The sequence below is a fragment of the Hippocampus zosterae genome, chromosome 11, assembly GCF_025434085.1.
Source record: "Hippocampus zosterae strain Florida chromosome 11, ASM2543408v3, whole genome shotgun sequence".
In the NCBI taxonomy this organism is placed as follows: Eukaryota; Metazoa; Chordata; class Actinopteri; order Syngnathiformes; family Syngnathidae; genus Hippocampus; species Hippocampus zosterae.
Genome location: NC_067461.1, coordinates 12,013,359 through 12,031,772, shown reverse-complemented (window position 1 = coordinate 12,031,772; position 18,414 = coordinate 12,013,359). Strand labels below are relative to the sequence as shown.

Below are 18,414 nucleotides of genomic sequence, written 5' to 3'. Positions count from 1 at the left end.
GGGGCTCTCCAACTCTCACTGGAGCGTTTCGCAGCCGAGTGTGAAGCGGTTGGGATGAGAATCAGCACCTCCAAATCTGAAACCATGGTCCCCAGTCGGAAAAGGGTGGAGTGCCCCCTCCGGGTCGGGGAAGAGATCTTACCCCAAGTGGAGGAGTTCAAGTATCTTGGGGTCTTGTTCACGAGTGAGGGTAGGAGGGAGCGGAAGATCGACAGGCGGATCGGTGCAGCGTCTGCTGTGATACGTACGTTGTATCGGTCTGTCGTGGTGAAGAAGTAGCTGAGCCAAAGGGCGAAGCTCTCAATTTACCGGTCGATCTACGTCCCAACCCTCACCTTTGGTCACGAGCTATGGGTCGTGACCGAAAGAACGAGATCCCGGATACAAGCGGCCGAAATGAGTTTTCTCCGGAGGGTGTCCGAGCTCTCCCTTAGAGATAAGGTGAGAAGCTCAGTCATCCGGGAGGGGCTCAGAGTCGAGCCGCTTCTCCTCCACATCGAGAGGAGCCAGATGAGGTGGCTTGGGCTTCTGATTCGGTTGCCCCCTGAGCGTCTCCCCGGTGAGGTGTTCCGGTCATGTCCCACCGGAAGGAGACCCAGAGGAAGACCCAGGACACGCTGGAGAGACTATGTCACCCAGCTTGCATGGGAACGACTCGGGATCCCCCGGGGAGAGCTGGAAGAAGTAGCTCGGGAGAGGGAAGCCTGGGCTTCCCTGCTAAAGCTGTTGCCCCCGCGACCCGCCCCCGGATAAGCGGTAGATGATGGATGGATGGATTTTCTGGGGAGCGGCCTGGTAAACTAGTGGTCCGCGTGTTGACCTCACAGTGCAGAGGTACCAGGTTCAGGTTCAGCTCCGGCCACCCTGTGTGAAGTTTGTTCTCCCCAGGTCTGTGTGGGTTCTCTCCAGATCCCACATTCCAAAAACATGCATGGCAGGCTAATTGAACAATCCAAATTGTCCCTCGGTGGTGAGTGTGAGCGCGGATGGTTGTTTGTCTGTGTGTGCCCTGCAATTGGCTGGCAACCGGTTCAGGGTGTCCCCTGCCTACTGACCGAAGACGGCTGGGATAGGCTCCAGCACCCCCCGTGACCCTTGTGAGGATAAAACGGATCGGAAAATGACTGAATGTATGTTACAATGAGAACTGCGACATGCCTGAGGGCGTAAATATGCTTACAGCTTTAACTTTTTTAATTTAATTGCACTTTCCTATTTCTATTTAATGTGGTAGTTTGAAAATATAAATAAGAAGTTCCTCACCAATTACTCAGTACTTGTGATTCTTTCACTACGTACATTCATTCATTCATTCATCTTCCGAGCCGCTTGATCCTCACTAGGGTCGCGGGGGTGCTGGAGGCCTATCCCAGCTGTCTTCGGGCAGTAGGCGGGGGACACCCTGAATCGGTTGCCAGTCAATCGCAGGGCACACAGAAACGTTCAACCATTCGCACTCACACTCACACCTAGGGACAATTTAGAGTGTTCAATCAGCCTGCTACGCATGTTTTTTGAATGTGGGAGGGAACCGGAGCACCCGGAGAAAACCCACGCCCGGGAGAACATGCAAACTCCACACAGGGAGGCTGGAGCTGGAATCGAACCCGGTACCTCTGCACTGTGAAGCCGACGTGCTAACCACTGGACTACCGGGCTGCCCCACTACGTACATATTTACTCTTATTCAAGGACTCTTTTTTTTTTACATGTCATATTTTTCAAAAGTAACACTAATACAATTGAGTGCACATTTATTCTGCCACCTCTGTCCTTGTGTCCTTAGGGAAAAGATGAGACTGATGCCCTAAATATAATAGTAAATAATAGTTCCATCAGTAGTATACAATAGAATATAAAACATTACTCAGTAAAAATACTCACAGAGAGCTTTGCTTAATGTTAGAAATGTGCACTTCAAATTACAAATGTGGAGCTATGAAATGACAACTAAAACCTCAATATGTCACAAATGGAATAAGTGTGTACTTCACTAAATTATTTTAGTTTTTTTATTTAGTGGTTTGATTTAAGGTGTAATTTCGGGTGGGTCTGAGGCCATATTCCAGATTTGGGTTTGCATAACAAGTTCTATTTCATAACAAGATGTTTGTTAAAAAAGTTAAACTTAGACAAATATTAGATATAATAAAAATACATCATTGTTTTACTTTCTAATAAGCCCATGAGACTGTTTTCTATAGTTTCAGTTTTGTTGGAACAAAAATATTTCAGAAATCAATAGGTGGCGGTAGTGAGTAAAAAGTGTGTGTATTGAATTTAAATGAAAATACACACAAAAAATCATTTTTGGTATATTTGTGAGGACCTCTCTGAAACTTTGAGAGATGCCTATATAAACCCTCTAGAGGCCTTTAGAATGAAAAACTTGTGAGGACTGGCCTAAATGTCCTCACTTGTCAAAAATGTCCTCACTACGTTGGTCTTATAATCACAGTGGTCCTCACAAGTATAGCCATACAAACACACACACACACACACACACACTCAGTCATCCCTTTTCATGGACCACTTGGCTTCATCGTGGCAAAGAGCTTGAACAAATTGAGAAATGATTGGAATTGAAAGATGAGTAATGGCGATTCTAACGCTGTCCCCTCGCAATATGGAGATGATGAGATTTGATTCTTTGAGGTCAGGTAACATCATCCGAGGTAAGTGGCTGCTCTGACTGTGACGAAAGGGATGGGATGCGATTCGCTGTCACACTCAGGCTTTTACCACGATTGCTTATTCTTACTGCTACAAAAATCAATGCAATACCTGTACCATTTAAAAAAAACAACTTAAATGCGAGGGCATAACATTACGGTTCAAAGACTATTGTATATGACGCACATCACCAGTGTATGAGTACAAGTGTCGTCTGCCTGGTTTATGTGAGTGAATCATCACAGAGGGACTAAATGAGGTCAGTGAAACTCCCCCATCCGCTTCTTTCACTGCTGTCTCTTCAACATGGTCAGCTTTAAACTTGCCATTTTGGTGGCATTAGCATAGTTTCATATGGTCCCTCTCTGCAAATGATAATGACCAACACACAGCAATTCTGCTGAAACTGGCCACTGTGAAATGAGATGAAATCAGGGATTAAAAGGGGAAAAAACCCATCTGCTTGCAGCCCATAAATGCTTTTAAATTACATTGGCGATTGGTTGTATTGATTTTTATGATTTACTCTTGTTACATGTGGAGGGGCTCACAAAGGAAAGACCAAAGAAAGCTACTTCATTGAAACCCAAACGATCTTAAACATGGAATGTCTAATGAAAAGCGGGAGTATTAGCATTGCTAGTGAAAATGCTGACTGAATGTGAGTACAATGGAAAATCTTGGAAAAAATAAATCGCAACTCTGACCTGAACACGAAGTGATTGGTCTTTGCATCCATGCCAACCCTCTACAATGGAAAAAACACAAACTCGAATGTTCATATATTGGAAATTACTTTTTGAAGCCCTGTGTGTGTGTGTTGTGTGTTTATATATATATATATATATATATATATATATATATATATATATATATATATATATATATATATATATATTTAAAAAAATCCTCATCTCACCCCTCGGGTGGTGTCCGTCCCTCATTCAGCTCGGGTCCTCTACCAGAGGCCAGGAAGCTTGAGGGTTCTGCGCAGTATCCTTGCTGTTCCCAGCACTGCACATTTCTGGACTGAGATGTCCGATGTTGTTCCCGGGATCTGTTGCAACCACTCATCTAGTTTGGGGGTCACTGCCCCGAGTGCTCTGACCACCACAGGCACGACACTGTCACCTTTACCTTCCAGGCTCTCTCCAGCTCCTCTCTGAGCCCTTGGTATTTCTCGAGTTTCTCATGTTCCTTCTTCCTGATGTTTCCATCACTTGGGACCGCTACATCCACTACAACGGCTTTCCGCTGCCCTTTATCTATGATCACGGTATCTGGTTGGTTCGCCATTACCATCTTGTCAGTCTGGATCTGGAAGTCCCACAGGATCTTCGCTCTGTCATTCTCCACCACCTTCGGAGGTGTTTCCCATTTTGACCTTGGGGTTTCCAGTCCATACTCCGCACAGATGTTTCGGTAGACTATGCCAGCCACCTGGTTATGGCGTTCCATGTAGGCTTTCCCTGCCAGCATCTTACACCCTGCAGTTATGTGTTGGATCGTCTCAGGTGCCTCTTTGCACAACCTACACCTTGGGTCTTGTCTGGTGTGGTATATCTGGGCCTCGATGGCTCTGGTGCTCAAGGCCTGCTCCTGAGCAGCCAGGATGAGTGCCTCTGTGCTGTCCTTCAGGCCAGCCCTCTCTAGCCACTGATAGGACTTCTTGAGATCAGCCACTTCAGTTATGGTCCGGAGGTACATCCCGTGTAGGGGCTTGTCCTCCCATGATGGTCCCTCTTCCAGCGCCTCATCTTCTGTTCCCCATTGTCTGAGACATTCTCTGAGTACGTCATCCGTTGGAGCCTTCTCCTTAATGTATTCATGGAGCTTGGATGTTTCATCCTGGACAGTGGCTCTCACACTCACTAGTCCCCGGCCTCCTTCCTTTCGGCTTGCGTACAGTCTCAGGGTGCTGGATTTGGGATGGAACCCTCCATGCATGGTTAGGAGCTTTCGGGTCTTAACGTCCGTGGTCTGAATCTCTTCCTTTGGCCACCTTATTATTCCTGCAGGGTATCTGATCACTGGCAGGGCATAGCTGTTTATTGCCCGGGTCTTATTCTTGCCATTGAGCTGGCTTCTTAGGACTTGCCTCACTCGCTGGAGGTATTTGGCCGTAGCCGCTTTCCTTGTTGCCAGTTCGAGGTTGCCATTGGCTTGTGGTATACCAAGGTACTTGTAGCTGTCCTCAATGTCTGCTATTGTTCCTTCAGGGAGTGAGACCCCTTCAGTGCGGACTACCTTTCCTCTCTTAGTCACCATCCGACTACATTTCTCAAGCCCGAATGACATCCCGATGTCGCTGCTGTAGATCCTGGTTGTGTGGATCAGGGAATCTATGTCCCTTTCGCTCTTAGCATACAGCTTTATGTCATCCATGTAGAGGAGGTGACTGATTGTAGCTCCATTTCGGAGGCGGTATCCATAGCCTGTCTTGGTGATTACTTGGCTTAGGGGGTTCAGTCCTATGCAGAACAGCAGTGGGGAGAGTGCATCACCTTGGTATATGCCACATTTGATGGACACTTGGGTAAGTGGCCTGCCATTGGCTTCAAGTGTGGTTTTCCACATCCTCATCGAGTTCGCAACGAAGGCTCTAATGGTCCTGTTCACCTTATACAACTCCAAGCATTCAGTGATCCATGTATGTGGCATCGAGTCATAGGCTTTCTTGTAATCAATCCAAGCTGTGCACAGGTTGGTACGTCGGGACCTGCAGTCTTGTGCGACTGTTCTGTCAACCAGGAGCTGATGTTTGGCTCCTCTGGTATCTCTACCAATGCCCTTCTGCGCTTCGTTCATGTATTGATCCATGTGTCCACTTATCTTAGCCGCAATGATGCCTGACATGAGCTTCCATGTTGTGGAGAGACAGGTTATTGGCCGATAGTTGGATGGGACTGCACCCTTCGAGGGATCCTTCATGATCAGGATCGTTCGCCCTTTGGTTAGCCATTCTGGGTGAGTCCCATCCCTCAGCAGCTGGTTCATTTGTACTGCTAGGCGCTCATGGAGTGCTGTGAGTTTCTTTAGCCAGTAGGTGTGGACCATGTCCGGGCCTGGTGCTGTCCAGTTCTTCATATCTGAGACTCTTTCCTGTATGTCTGCCACTGTTATGGTAACTGGGTTCTGTTCAGGGAGGTTGCTGTGTTCCTCTCTCAGGGTCACCAGCCATTGTGCACTGCTGTTATGTGCAACCTCCTTCTCCCATATGCCTTTCCAGTACCTTTCAGTTTCCAGTCTTGGTGGGTCAGCTCTGTTGTTAGGACCCTGCCACTGAGCGTACACTTTCGCAGGTTGTGTTGCGAACAGCCTGTTTATTCGTCTGGCCTCATTCTCTTTGGTGTACCGCTTTAGGCGACTGGACAAGGCTTGGAGCCTTTGTTTGGCAGTTTCGAGTGCTTCAGGTATGGTCATCTGGATGTACCTCTCGGGTATCGGCCTTTTCATCACACCTCTCTGGGCCTCCGTCAATTGACTCACATCTTTCCGGGCCGCCTTGATCTTAGCCTCCGACCGTCTTTTCCATGGTGGGTAACGTATCTCATGGCTTCCATGGTTGCTCTTATAGCCCAGAGTCTCCAGGATCACTGATGCTGAAGCGTATATCAGCTCATTGGTTTCTGTGATCGTTACGGTAGGGATCGCCCTCAGTGCTGCATTCACACTTTCTATGAGACTTTCAGATGGTACTTCACATAGCCGTTGTAATCGGTTTCTAGGTTGCCCAGCTTTCATTCTCGCCATGATCTTAGCTTTCAGGTAAGTTGCTGCCTCGCTCAGCATTTCATTCATTGGGGCTGGCCACCCAAACTCATCATCTGCATTCTTTGGGGCTTGCCTCCCAATCTCTTGTATGACCTCTTCCTCTGATCTGGCAGCCTGGGGCCCTTCACCATGGAACCTGCGTTGTACCTCATCAATCTCAAGTTGTGACAGCAGTTGCCGTTTGTGGATGTTGGAACACTGAGCTACTAGTTGTTTCGTGGTCAACCGTGACTGTGGGTTTCGAAGTAACCATTTAGCCCACATTCTCTGCATGTAACCCCTCTGACTAGGGTTGCTTGAGTAGTAGCATTCCAACAGAGCCATGTTATCGCATCTCGCCCATCTCCGCTTTGTTCCAGTAGCCCATTTTTCATCAAGGTGCTCTGGTTCCCCAGCACCTGACGCAGACCTTGTTTGGTGTTATATATATATATATATATGTGTATATATATATGTGTGTATATATATATATATATATATATATATATATATATATATATATATATATATATATATATATATATATATATATATATAGCGGCTGGATAGCTCAGTTGGTAAGGCATCGGTTTGGCATACGGGAGACGGTGGTTTGAATCCCGCTTGAAATGAGCACATATATACCAGATATACCACACCAGACAAGACCCAAGGTGTAGGTTGTGCAAAGAGGCACCTGAGACGATCCAACACATAACTGCAGGGTGTAAGACGCTGGCAGGGAAAGCCTACATGGAACGCCATAACCAGGTGGCTGGCATAGTCTACCGAAACATCTGTGCAGAGTATGGACTGGAAACCCCAAGGTCAAAATGGGAAACACCTCCGAAGGTGGTGGAGAATGACAGAGCGAAGATCCTGTGGGACTTCCAGATCCAGACTGACAAGATGGTAATGGCGAACCAACCAGATATCGTGATCATAGATAAAGGGCAGAGGAAAGCCGTTGTAGTGGATGTAGCGGTCCCAAGTGATGGAAACATCAGGAAGAAGGAACATGAGAAACTCGAGAAATACCAAGGGCTCAGAGAGGAGCTGGAGAGAGCCTGGAAGGTAAAGGTGACAGTCGTGCCTGTGGTGGTCGGAGCACTCGGGGCAGTAACCCCCAAACTAGATGAGTGGTTGCAACAGATCCCTGGAACAACATCGGACATCTCAGTCCAGAAATGTGCAGTGCTGGGAACAGCAAGGATACTGCGCAGAACCCTCAAGCTTCCTGGCCTCTGGTAGAGGACCCGAGCTGAATGAGGGACGGACACCACCCGAGGGGTGAGATGAGGATTTTTTTTTTTTATATATATATATATGTACAGTATACGTCTGTTTGAAGATTATTCAGAACATTGAATAGAGACATAATAACAACAATGTAATTGTTATGTTGTTGTAACAAAAAATAAGTGTAATTTTATGATAAACAATGTAAAACAATTAATAATAGAATAAATAAGTTACCGTACAATAAAGTGCAATCTCTCTGGACTATGCCACTGTTGCCCGAGAAAATGGGCTAAAAAACAGGGAGGTAGCAACTGTGGCAATAAGGAACGCATAAAAATGATTTAGAGTGGAATGGTGCGTGATAGGAAGTGGAATAGAGGAAGAATGGCTGAGGGGTGTGCCCTGAGCAAACAAATAGGACAGTGCATACCATAAATTTAGCGGCTATCGCATGCGGGTCTGCAGTGAGTATGGGAAGGTAATTACTGGATCTGAGGCGTTAACAGGAGTAGAAAATTGGTGTCAGATACATTCCCTTTGCAGGTGTGTCTAATAAGTGCATGGGGGATAGCGTGACAAAGTCTGCCTCTAGAGGCCCACAGCTCCTCTCCCAGGTCTCAATCTCATCTCAGCATCAAATCCGAATCTGGCGTCATCAGTCAGCACAAAATTGTGTATCCTGTATTCAGAAACCAAAACATTGCTATCTTACAAATAGAGCCTCTCATACATTACTCATGGCTATGGGTTGTCCTCGAGCTATTTTTCCTTATTAGGATACGGAATGAGAGTTGAAATTACAGTAAAATTGTGATCCACAAGAGGGAGAAAATCCTCTATCTAGTAGACAGCTAAATAGAACCAAGGGGAGCAATGCTCCAGCAGAGAAGTCATTATTTCTCCAAGATCCTCTCTCATCTGTGGAATACATTAACTTTACAGTACATTGTCTTAGCCTGTGTGCCTTCATTGCCAGTCCTTCTTTTTTTTTTTTTTTTTAAGTCTTGTTGGCAGTTAGAAGAAAGGGATCGGAGGCAGTACTTGGAATTATCCCCAACCCACCACAGAGAGATTTGAGAGCAGGCACAATACAAGCTCAGTGGACCTCTAGGGACCTTGCAGGAGAATGAGGAGAGCCTCCAATGGTGCTGCATATTGCTCATTGATAGCAAACTACGAAAACAACTGAGAAGCCACCATTTTACAGAGTGAATGGCTTCCTAAAAATAGACAAATTGTTTCAAGATGGAGAGAACTGTTGCTTGGGATGAAAAACACAAATGATACCTCAAAAAAGTTAGTACCGATTGAGCACATAGGTTCATATTCTTTGGCCTTGTGCACCTTTCACCTACAAGTCTGGACACCTACTGTCCAGTCTTCTGACACATCAAACCACCAAGCGTAATTTGCCAATTTGTGCACAAGCATCAAATAAGCATGACTCATTCTAGTCAGAGGCAGGCTGCAAATCACGGAGTGTGTCGTTTTCCTGAGATTTAAAAATGTCATTGAAATCCATTTGAAAATCGTAGCATCGTTTAAATGTAAAAATACCTTATATAACATTTGTGCCATCATCGGATATGCACACGGCTGATGTGTGCACCCCTCCGTCTAACACACAACACTTAGAAGGAGAGCATGCATTTTTTTTTATTCTGAATAAAATAAAATCAATGAAAGTAATTTGCATGTTTGGAGGTCCATCAATAAAGCAGTGGCTTCCGAGCTAAAAGAACCAGATAGGCAAGTCGCGTGAACGTATTTGATGACCGACAATGAAGCACATCATGACAAATGACTCAATAGTACTCATCATTATGTCATTATAACAGTTGTAGAAATGTGAATTCGGTGGTTTAAACAAACAAACAAACAAACAAAAATCCACACACAGCAGAAAAGCTCCTTGCAGGTGAAAAGAAAAATATCTGCTGGCGTGGATATTTTTTGCCAATTAATATGATATAATACACTGGTTCGCAGCATTTATTTTAATCAGAAATGGCTTTATGTGGCCCTAAAAATGTCTCTTTTTTTCTAGCATAACACATTTTTGATATATTTTCTTATTTTTTTGGTTTTAATTTGGACCTATAAAAGCTTGCGCAAAACAGATTTCACCATGCTTGCAATTCATAGCTGTGACGTTTAGCAAACAAAATGTACCTGTAGCTGAAGCTAACTGTTAATCGATAAATATCGCTCAATATATCACTGTATCACACGTTATATCATTGTTACGATCACACGGTACATTATTATGAAAACCAGATGTGCTGGAGGGCAGATTCAGAACCAGTGTAAAAATTGATTAAAAAAAAAGTTGACTTGCATCGCATTGTATAGTGATATTGGACCTTCTGTGAAATAAGGACACATGAGGCCTGCTGGGGAGTTGGTGAGTGTAGGTGAGTATTATGGGCCAGGTATGTTCCGCACTGTCAGCACCAGTAAGCTGTGGTTGGGCCATCGCAGGCCAGCTAACTGCATCAAAATGCACAATACGATGTTTCACCTTCACGGGACGCTGGGCCTACCACAGTCTCCGGTGTGTGAAAGAGCAAAAGTGTTTGTCCATGGGAAAATGTGTTCATGCACGCAAGGGATAAATTTGACAAAGAAAAGTCTACTTTTGAGTGTGTTGGCCAGTGTCCTTTTGTAAACTGTTGCATAAACTGTAAGGTGTTACCAACCAAATGCCAAAGCAGATACAATTCGAAAATTAACTTTAACACTGGAGCAAAAAACAAAATGAATACAACTAAAATAAAGATTTTTTTTTTTTAAAAAGAAGAGTGTAAGTAGGCAACTATATCTATTTATTTACTGTTGCTTTAAATGCGGTTTGTTTTTTCAAGCACATCATTACCTGTTAACCATGAAATCTGCCCTTGGACTTTAGTCTCTCTCCTCATTTTGCCTGCCTCACACACCCACTCACTTTCACCTGCAAAACTGCTCGAAATAAACAATTAAACTGACTTGAGTTGTGTCATGTGGGAGGTGTTGGAATGCATATTGGTGTTTATCTTTACTACTTTAATGATCCGTGACTAACGTTAGGCTCCAAAACATTACACTGGTTAAATTACTCTCAATGGCCAAAATAAAAAAAAAATAAAAAAACAGATCGGGTTCTATTTGAAAAGGCGTTTGGGTCAAGGTCTGGACCAGACTCTACAAAGACTTAAAGGACAACTTTTATTTTGAAGTCGAAGTTGAACGAAGACTCACCAAGAATCTTAACACTGCACATGGCACAATTACTAAGAGCTTGAGTCATTTTAACAATGTAGACTTACATGGTGGTATTCTTCAATTAAACTAGAGTTGCATCCAGGGAAATAATCTTAATTGCACTCACCAAACAAGACATCGTGATTATAGTCAGTTTCCAGTACACCCCAAATGCATAATGTCACTGCAGAGATTTATTATTTAAACATCTACCTGCGAGGGCTTTTTGATCATGTACAGACAAGTCTTATTATATGGTCGCAGACTAGTTCCAACAGCCTAATGAAAATAGCGCAGTGCCACGGCGAATAAATTGAGCAGCGTTATAATAAGAGACGAAAATGATTAGAAATGGAGTCCTCCTTCCATATGTGCTACAATGATGAGCTAGAGGAGAGTAATCACAGTACAGGTGACGGTTCACTGATTTCACTGTCATTGTCCTTTTCTCCAATGAAGAAGGAGTAGCAGGGAGAGGGATCACAACTCTGTTGAGCTGCATTTAAATCACAGTCTCCACATATTCCTCCTTTTAAAAAAGTGCAAACTGAGATTGCGTCCTTCAAGGCCCGATGATTTTGCTGTCATCATGAAATGGGAGGCTGCGATTAGGTATGTGAGGCTGGGGGGAAAGGGGGTGCGGGAGAGTGGAAAAGAGAAATCTGGTCTAATCCCATCTCATAGAGCTAAAGATACACTCCTCCTCTAAAGAGGAGTCGAAGCAACATGAGGGAGTAAGATGAGTGAGGGGGCGGGGGTATCTGTGGGAATCATTCTTCAGTATGTTGTTTGGTAAGAATGCATTCTAATGAAAAGCAGCAGCAGATAGGATTGTTTTCATAGTCAATAAAACACATACAGGAGCTGCAGAGTTATTATTATTTTTTTAATTTAATGTCCAAATCGGATCATTGAAATACACCAACTTGGGATTCTGTTACTTCACGTCTCTTTGGGGCAATTTAAAAAAGTTCCTTTTCTCATTTTCTCCAACAAAATGCGGCAGTCTCAGAGCCTGCCAAAATATTGTGCATTAATGAATAAGTAATTATGAGGAGGCAAACGGAGTGACTGGTGATGCGAGAGGGGAAGGAATTCTCACAACCCACTGCCCCCGCCTGTAGAACATGCCTTATCAACAATTTCTCCCTGTCAATTGAATGTTGCAACAACAAGGCAACACATGAATTTCCTGTGAGCAGCAGGAGCTTTCCTATTGAATTTTTATGTCATCTTTTCTTTTACACAATCAAAAATATATGCATATACATCAAATTATGAATATCTACTATGTAAATATGACCTACACCACTGTGGTTTTTACTTTGAAAAATGTCCACTCATCAGTTGGAGGTCTTTTTTGGACTCTGTTAACATGCTTTTACATGACAGGTGTCTAGTGTGTGTGCACTGGAGAAATGGTTATCACCTGCACTCAGTTTTCAAATGAGCTGCAAAGCGTTGTGCAGCATATAACAAGCAACCACAAGCTCCTGAATGTAAAAGAGGTAATGTACAATTATAGTAATTCAAGGAGTCTACACCTCCCACCCCCCCGCCCATTGCCCAATTGTCAGCAAGATCATTTAAAAACACTGAATCACAGCATTGGCACATCTGACTGATCTTTTTCTGTGCATGTACTCCAATTCATGTTCTTCTTCCTGTCTTGTTAGAGTGCCGGCATGACATTTGGAAATTAACGGCGTGTATATAACAGGTTGTCGCCTTTTAAAATGGCTAGTTACACTCGGATGATGAGCTGTGCGTCAAAAATACCGAAGGCTTGGAGAGAAAAATGCCCAAAACGCATTTCCACAGCAGTGAGACACAGCGACAGATGTTCCGTTTCCTCAGAACAGGCCTGCTTATATCAAGACACAATGCCTTTGTGTAGATAGTGTGTAGACACTTGGGGCTAAGGCATAACCAATTACACATCTGTATGTTGGAATTTCCTGTGTTATGGACATGTATTTATGTATGGGTAGCGGGGGGAGCCCTATTACTTTTAGCATTATTGTTATCAGTAAGAGCGTTTAGCAACAGGTTATTATGTGGTAGCGAGCAGAATTATATCCAAGTCAGAGATGGACGAAAACGAACTACCCTTATTTGCAAACGAACACCTAAAAAAGCTGTAACATTTGGAAAAGACATTGGAATCTAGCAGGGACCTTTTCTTATGACAGCAAATTAAACACTGCTCGGTAGCAAGTGAGTAGATTTCTCCACTTACGATGTGCAGTTTCAAGAAGTCTCCAAGACCAGAGGAGCTATCCACCCTCACCAGGACAGCGTCCTTTAGGTGAGTGCTGAAGCCAATTGCTAGCCGATCTGCCCTTGTGCTGGGCCGGTCGTTTGGCGGCCACGTGTATGTGATGATACCGCCATCTCGCCCGAATATGTACGTTGTTCCAGCTGGAGGAAAAACAAGACAACGACAAACACAACATATTAATAGAGTTCACTCCTACTCAATCTTGTGCTATTTGAGATCGTTGAAGAAGCACGACTCGCCTTCATTTTCTTCTCAGGGTTGGACAGCTGGGCTGTACAAATAATACTGCTCACTAACTCCGTTTCAGCGCTATCGCAATGCACCTGAATGCTGGTGAGTGTGCAGTCATGTCTCTGTTGCCCAAGAAACTGGCATGCACGGTCATGTCTCTCGTGCTTCATTAGCCTCAAAGGCTGCAGCATTATTGACTGACTGGTCCAATTATGGCTTTTGGTGACCTCCGCACCGGCTATTTCCTGTCTCCACAAATTACATTGTTGTCTTTAGGAGACCATGGACACGACCAGGAAGATAGTGGAGTCATTCTAATTACCTTGCTACTAAGTGGGAGAGACCCCTGCGGCACGATGCCTCTAATAGATGGGTGTGTGATGCTTTCTCAAATGATGAAGGAAGTGGTCAATTAAAATGGGAGTCTGTGCGTGAATGGAAACAGAGTAGTTTTAATGCTTGCCAGCATACCGTTGTACGTCTGTTTAGACGGGTTGTGCGAGTCACATAAGTTTGTTCCTTTGCTAGGACATAAAGAAGCACAATGAGATTATGATCACACTTGTGACGTTCAGTCGGTTAAAATGTTAACATTATTAAAAACATTTAACATAACATTCTACAAGCGCGCACGTTGAAAAAAAACATCTCAGCTATTAAAATAGTTAATGAACTGAAGCATTTGGACAACATTTTGTTGACAATTGTTATTCATGATGTTTTTTACAGAAAGACTTTGGAGAGTCTCCATGAGCCTTTTTATTTTGTCCAAACACAGGTACAAAACTGCAAATGTACAGTAAGAACAACCCAAGACTGCACTAACATAATGTATCGAACTATTGTATGTGTGATGGTGATTGAGAAAAGACATGCATCTATGGAGATGGCAAAAAAAAAATCCCAAATGTCCCCATCAATAATTACAAGTAGCGCTGTGAGTTGTCATCTGCCTGTGACAGTAAGGAGGAGAAAGCTGGTACAGTACAAGCGAGGGAGTGTGTTAATATTCATGGCAATAGGAAGTTTACAGCCTGAATTTGAACAATTGATTATAAATCATTCTGACTGTAATTCCAATATTTTCTTGTAAACTAGTTCACAAGGATATAAGGCTATCAGTAAATGTCACATTTATCCCTCTATTACATTTCCTTTCCTCTGGCTTTTCTCTATAGTGCAGTGATATAAGAGTGCCATTCCGCTGAATCATTTCCTCAATTTGGTCAATACACTGTCATGAGCAAATAAAAAAACAAATTGCAACATGAATTAACAATGATGTGATTAACAAATGTTATGCCAGAAGATCGTAGCAGGATTTATTGTATTTTGTAGAACAGCAGACAATTTATGAAGTAAAATTAAATCAGACTTTCCAGTCATGTTCACCACATGGATTTAGCGTTTTGATGTATTCACCAAATGAAAATACACTGTGTAATAGAATCGTAAGGCCAGTATCCGTTGTTCCCATGAAGTCTAGGGGCTGTTGTTCCACAACTGCATGACGGATATCGTCCTCTTAACAGAGCAATTTCATGCTAGCACCGTCTGAGAGTTTTCCTCGGAGCTACCAAACACTTGCTCCATGTTACACATTATGACAATTAAGCTCTTCTAAATCATGTCAGGGTTTGCGCGCACATCACCCTCAAGCAACTGCATCCCCGATCTGTCTCTCTAAATGATGTGACACTCACTTGAACTGGATGACACTATATTGTGATTTCAGAGAAAAATATGAAAACCGTGCTTATTTTAGAGGACTGTATGGAGTAAATCTTGCTGCTGACATTGGTTAATCAACAGCAAGTCAAGGGATAAGAAGGTTAACGAACCTATTAACGGCAGATCATAAAAAATGTTTTAAAAATAGTAATGAGATTTAAATGAACACATTGAAATCTAGAATTCCATCAACGGTCTTAAAAAGATACACTCCTCAAGGGACTGTTGAAAAATGACCCAAATTATTAAAAACAAGTAAGGGAATGAAAAAAAGAAAGCTTCCGTGTTTCAGTGATGTGTATGAGAATGTTTTAGTGGTGGTTGAGAGCATTTCAGACCACTTTAATTGTGTCTTTTAATTGCAAATGTATGAGAGAAAGAAAAAAACAGTCCCATGTGTGAAAGTGTTTCATAGTGTGTGTGAAAGTAATTTATTAGTAAGTATGACAGCGTTTTACTTGTGTGCTGAAGAGGTAATACTGAATTGTCAGTGACGACCCCTCGAGTCCACTGGCTGTGGTCCATCCATGCCTTGGTATGATTGGCTAAAGATCACACCCACGCAGAACGCCTTTCTGCTGACCTCTAACACCACCATCATAAGGAGCCTCATATTACCACTTCTTCCGAGAAAGTAGGAAAGAATCCAATCATAATTACATAGATGTGATGGAAATATGAAAAGGAGACAAGGCTTTATAGATCCGCTTTCCATCAGCACCTCACACATCTTTCTCCCTTTTCGCTACCAAGCCTTCCTGTAATATCTGGCCGTACAAAAATAGATTACCCGACATGTGTGTGTGTGTGTTTTTCTTTTGTTTACTTATTGATCATTTTCATAAATCTATATGCCATTTCAAAATGGGATTGACTATCCAGGTACTGTATATACCCATACATAATAGTATAGGAGATACTAAAGGTGGCATTAACGCAATACACAATGTCTTTATAATGGAAATGAGCTTAATTGGAGTAACAGCCACCAAATCAGTGAGCCATTGAGTGTGACATAAATGAATTGGTTCACATTTGTATCCGACAACACAGTTATGTATACAATAAAAAGAAACAAAAGGCTTTTCTTCAGGTCTCCCCACGGTGGACAAACAATTAAGTGTCATCATGATTTCTATTGGATTACTATTCCTGACACTTGTGAAATCGTTAAAACGATTTATGAGGAGACCATTTCCCATTCAAACACTTTTAGTGTCTGTGAAGCACTTACCTCCAATTAACGTTCTTTAGGATTTACCGACATCAGAAAAAAAAATCATTGCATGCACACCCACATGCATCGTTTGCCTCATTCCTGTGTTGACAATTAGATCGCCTTATAGCTCAGTTGACAAGATGGCAAATACGATGGGGCATTATAAGCGCTAATGTTTGGCTTCATAGCTATTTAATTGTCTTTTGAACTCCATGTATCAACATAATGACAAACATGAGTCCAATGACTCGAGCTGCTCTGTGTTCGGTGGCTCCGCATGCACTCTAGGCGTGTCTATGCCACTTTATGCCACACAGCTTATGACATGCACCGTCGCAGGGACGCACGATTGGGGGTAGAAGGCGGGTCTCAGAGTGCCCATTTTGCAGCAGCCAACTTTACATCACCTGCAAGTGGATATCTTCTTGTACTTTCTTTTGAATGTACTTTGTGCGGACCAATCTCCTGCATCTCCATGAGATGTAGACCGTGAGCGTCCATCTGTGCTGAATTCAAAAGGAATGAGGGGAGCCACTTCAGTGAAACAATTTGATTTCAGTGGGATCACTATTAGATTTAATATGGTATAGCTCAGTTCCAGCGGGGATGATGTAGTGAGTTTCTTTTTGTCATTTTACAATATGAATGAACAGTAGGTTATGGTTAATGTGGCAATATGTGCAAAGCTCCAATACAAGATGATGCTCTGACAGGAATGTTGACAATTTCTCAGTAAATTGCTTGTTGTAAATTGCTAATCTATATTGCTAATCACAGCAGTCTTGCTAAATGTGCAGCACTGAGTGTTGAAGACACTTCCTTAACTGCTCCTGTTCTGCTATTACAATAACCTATTAATGCACTAAAGGTATCGCAGTCAGCTTCACTTATGTACTCCTTTTTCCTTTATTTCATGTGATAAATCTCCCCGTTACACCTTGATCGAGGTGAGCAGAAATTGAGTTATTCTCTTTGTACTCAGCAGAAAACACGATGCAACACGCAAGTGCTGAAGACTGTATATCCAGGGAGCAGGCAGCTCGCTTACCTTGTGCTATCTTATGTCTTGGCATTTTGGCATGTATACTGTATCACACAGCCAATAATATATACTTAAACACTTCATTGCCCACAGCTAATCTTGACTGCACGAACATCAGGCGTGCTATTTTGGTAGACTGACACCTGTGCACTCAACGTAACAACGGGTGGAATTTCATTTTCGCGCCAGCACAGGTCTTGTGTAGCGTGTTTGAGGTTGTTTTGCACCTGTCTGGGCATTACGGTGCGCCGAGTTGCCTCGTCCCTGACTCATCTGACAATTTGGTAAAAGAAAGTAATCTGCACTCGGTGTAGCAACAGGAGCATCGTCATTTTCATGCCGGGGCAATAGTCTAGTTCAGCGTGTTTGTGAATTTGGCGGAGGGAGGCATTACAGTTCGGTGAGTCCCTCAGTGAGCTTCCATCAATATTTCCGGCCGTCCCAGACGGTCCGAGTCGTCGGTAACAGACAAAACATGATTTTGTCTTACCTTTCTGATTAAATATCAGATCTAACCCATCAGGCCAAGTTGGAATCTTATGCATTTGTTTGTATTTTGATAGAGCTATATCATATCATTTTGGGTTTAGCACTAACATGATGATATAAGTGATGATATTGATTTAAATGAGAATTTCATTCAATTTCCGCGAAAAAATCAATTGTGCTATTGGTGACGTAATACTTGGGAAATAGAGGAATAACTCTATGAATGTTGTGAACTCCTGGTTGATACCAGTGAGAAGAAAAATGCCGTCAGGAGGAGATTTGTTTTGATGTAGCTCAAATCATCATGGTTCAAGGCATGATGGACTTCTTCAACAAATCTCTTCAACAATCACTTTATCGACTGTCAAATGGCTAATACTGTGAAATCCTCCACACAATACAGTTGTGGTACATGCCTGTAATTTATCCTCGCACTGCTTTGCTGAGATAAGCTATACCTCACAGAAACTGGCCTCGGGGTAGCCATACTGACCACCTCATCATGCTCTT

At 43.1% G+C, this 18,414-nt stretch overlaps 2 protein-coding genes across 20 annotated transcripts in view; both read right to left on the bottom strand.

The window, feature by feature from the left end:
* The window catches only part of psme4a (proteasome activator subunit 4a), a 415,963-nt gene that overhangs the window by 131,918 nt on the left and 265,631 nt on the right, over window positions 1–18,414 (bottom strand). The gene's annotated exons all lie outside the window — the stretch shown is intronic.
* Window positions 1–18,414, bottom strand: part of LOC127610233 (neurexin-1a-like) — a 230,181-nt gene that overhangs the window by 78,147 nt on the left and 133,620 nt on the right. For all 19 annotated transcript variants that reach the window (XM_052080106.1, XM_052080107.1, XM_052080117.1 and 16 more), the window contains one exon: window positions 13,151–13,332. In XM_052080106.1, the coding sequence (XP_051936066.1) occupies window positions 13,151–13,332 (182 nt within the window). The remainder of the gene's footprint in view (window positions 1–13,150; window positions 13,333–18,414) is intronic.